Genomic DNA, 2,814 nt, shown 5'->3' on the forward strand with positions numbered 1-2,814 from the left:
ATGCTGACGCCTTCGCTGGCGTCGCCCACGCCGGATCCGGCGCCCGGCAGTATCACGGACCTGCCCGTCGTCGGCCCCGTGCTCGACCTGCTCAACGACCCGCCGCCGAAGCTGCTGCGCACCACGAACCCGTCGCGGGAGTGCAAGAAGATCAACCAGGGCGAGCTGATGTGCTGCCGGGGCGCGGTGGCCGGTGATCTGCAGCCGATTGTCTGGCTCGCATCCGTTTATGGCTATTACTTGAATCCTAATGATGTGAACGGCCTAAACTGTAAGTTCTCGTTTCTTCCTTAGAGTTTGGGTTAGGAATGGCTGTGAAGACTAATGCTCTTTAGGCGACAACAACCTCGACGCCTGCCCTGGTATCAAGATGTGCTGCCAGACTACGACTCTGGTAAGTAGAACTGGATCTCTGGAGACGTCTTCTCAAACGTTTGCTAACTTCATCATAGGCACCTCTTGTGGCATTGTGGTGTCAAGATTACCCGTAGGCCGTAGGGGGCCATCATTTCGGAGTCTTTATTGATATTGCGGCATCACTGCTGTAAATGTGTGAAAAACGAGCTCCTCAACCAGGGATAGATGGCACAGAAACAGTCGGCGGCCTTAATTATAATGTTTGGAGCACTGCTTGATGGACAAGCAACGGAAAAGTCATGTTACATTTGAGCTGGAAAGACACTTCTAATCACTGTGGTTTCCCATACCCCCATCTATGCTTGCGTATGTGATACATTTTGTTGCCCACCCCTGGATCATGCGTGTCCAATGTGTCTCCTGTGTACAAGTCTGGTGGCTTTGGAGCCTGGCCTCTTCTCCCTGGAGACGTCCCAGTGCTGTCTATAATATCCCTAATAGTACATGGCCAGAGTGGCCTCGAGTGAAAGGGGATGGTGTCGCTTTGCTTTGACTCTTACTTCCTGCGCTTGATCGTCTTCATAGCCATCTCGATCAGTCCGTCCTTGGCTTCACTGTCTGGGAAGCTGTTGAGAGAGGCAATGGCCTGTTCTGCGTAGTCTTCTGCCAGCGCTCGTGTCTGCTCGATGCCGTCACTTTGGAGGACTAGTTCTCGTGCCTGTGGTTTAGCTGAGTTAGTATGCGATGTTTCGTGATGGGATTCACTTCAATTGAAAGCACGACTCACCCTCTGAACATCTCCTTCCTTTTCAAACTTCCGTCCCACCAGCGACCCAAGCTCCGGGTTCGTTTTCCACGCAAACAGCAGCGGCGCCGTCGCCAGACCAAGCTCCAAATCCGCCCCTGCCGGCTTGCCAAGCTCCTTCTCCGACCTCGTGTAGTCCAGCATATCATCGACCAGCTGGAACGCCAGGCCTAGATTCTTGCCGTACGCATACGAAGCCTCGACAGTCTGCGCGTCCGCGCCGCCCAATATGGCTGCCGCACGGCAGCTCTTGCTGATGAGGCTGGCGGTCTTGAGGTAGGTCTTCTGCAGGTAGTAGGTGACGGTGTCCTCGCTCCACTTGGGGTTGCGCTCGTCGCGGGCCGTGTTCTTGAGCTGCATGAACTCGCCCTCGACGAGGTTGGCGATGACGGTGGCCAGCAGCTCGATGACCTCTGCGTTGCGTAGGCGGGCGAGGGCGACGGAGGCGCGGCCGAGCAGGAAGTCGCCGGCCAGAACCGCCATCTTGTTGCCGAACTCGAGGTTCGCGGAGGGGGAGCCGCGGCGGGCGACGGAGTGGTCGATCACGTCGTCGTGCAGGAGGGAAGCCGTGTGGATGAGCTCGGTGATCTCGGCGAGGCGGCGCTGGGAGGGAAGAATATCCGGGTCTGAGGATGAGGCTTCGGGTTCGGTGGCCGGCGAGGCGAGGGGCCCGGATGGGTTGTAGTCTCGGAGGATAGAGAGGGGGGAAAGCGAGCTGTCGATGGCAGATGCCTGGAGAGCGGGCTGTGGTCGAGGTTCCTTGGGGCAAAGGGCCGTCGCTCGAGACATGAGCAGAACAATGAGTGGCCTGACATGCTTGCCCTCAGCCTGTGTGTAGTATTTGGCGACCCGATCGAGTGACGGGTGTCCTGAGCCGAGTAGTTTGCGGATGTTGCCCGTCAGGAACTTCATCTCCTTGGCTACGATCCTCAATGGGTCGATTGACATGTCGCCCTTGGCCTTTGAGATGGCATTGGAGACGATGTTCCCTGCGACAGCCACCGCGGCGCCCCATGCCGACGAGTCTCTTCGCGGTGAGTTGTGTATGGCCCGAGACTGCCGTATCCTGGCATCAGTCATCTCTGACCATATGCATTGGGAGCAGCGGGTTGTGAGCAGCAGCTGTGAGCTTCGGGTGGCGGCGGCGGCGCGCGAGGCGGCCAGCACCGAGGCTCGCGGTCTCAGCTGCATGATTTTGGAAGAAACTCGACGCCGAGCTCCGGGTCTTTGGGACTCAATTGAACGGCAGAAGCTGCGAGGATGTCGGGGCAGTCATCGAGACGGGGGACGGGCTCCGGAGCGAAGGTGGTCGGCGTGTTTGTTGGCCCGGTATGTCACCTTGGAGGGTCACTGGTGTAATAAGACAGCATCAGCATCTCCTTCATCTGCCACTCAAAAGCCTTCCGATTTTTTTTCCCATCCGGTCCAGCCCGGGATCGAGCTAGGAGTGTGGCTTGACCAGCCATCTGAGCTAGTTTGGCCTGTGAAGGTGTGGCGTAAGCTGCAACCTTAAGTGTCAAGGTGGCTGATGCAAGAACCCCACTATCAGCTTTAGGTAGATACAGTGCTGGAACTTCGTAATTCGCATTCAAACACCTTCAACAAACACAGCATTCAACAATGTTGAGGCCTTCACGATGGTCCTCCTCACC

The 2,814-nt window shown here is 57.1% G+C and overlaps 1 protein-coding gene across 1 annotated transcript; it reads left to right on the top strand.

The window, feature by feature from the left end:
- UCRPA7_4128 (hypothetical protein) lies at positions 1-491 on the top strand (the record flags this gene model as incomplete). Its single annotated transcript, XM_007916683.1, has 3 exons — positions 1-271; positions 336-394; positions 453-491. The coding sequence occupies 3 exons, from the start codon at positions 1-3 to the stop codon at positions 489-491; spliced, it is 369 nt and encodes a 122-aa protein (XP_007914874.1).
- Positions 492-2,814: the final 2,323 nt, after the last annotated feature.

Source organism: Phaeoacremonium minimum (genome assembly GCF_000392275.1).
Source record: "Phaeoacremonium minimum UCRPA7 unplaced genomic scaffold PA7_03_scaffold_326, whole genome shotgun sequence".
In the NCBI taxonomy this organism is placed as follows: Eukaryota; Fungi; Ascomycota; class Sordariomycetes; order Togniniales; family Togniniaceae; genus Phaeoacremonium; species Phaeoacremonium minimum.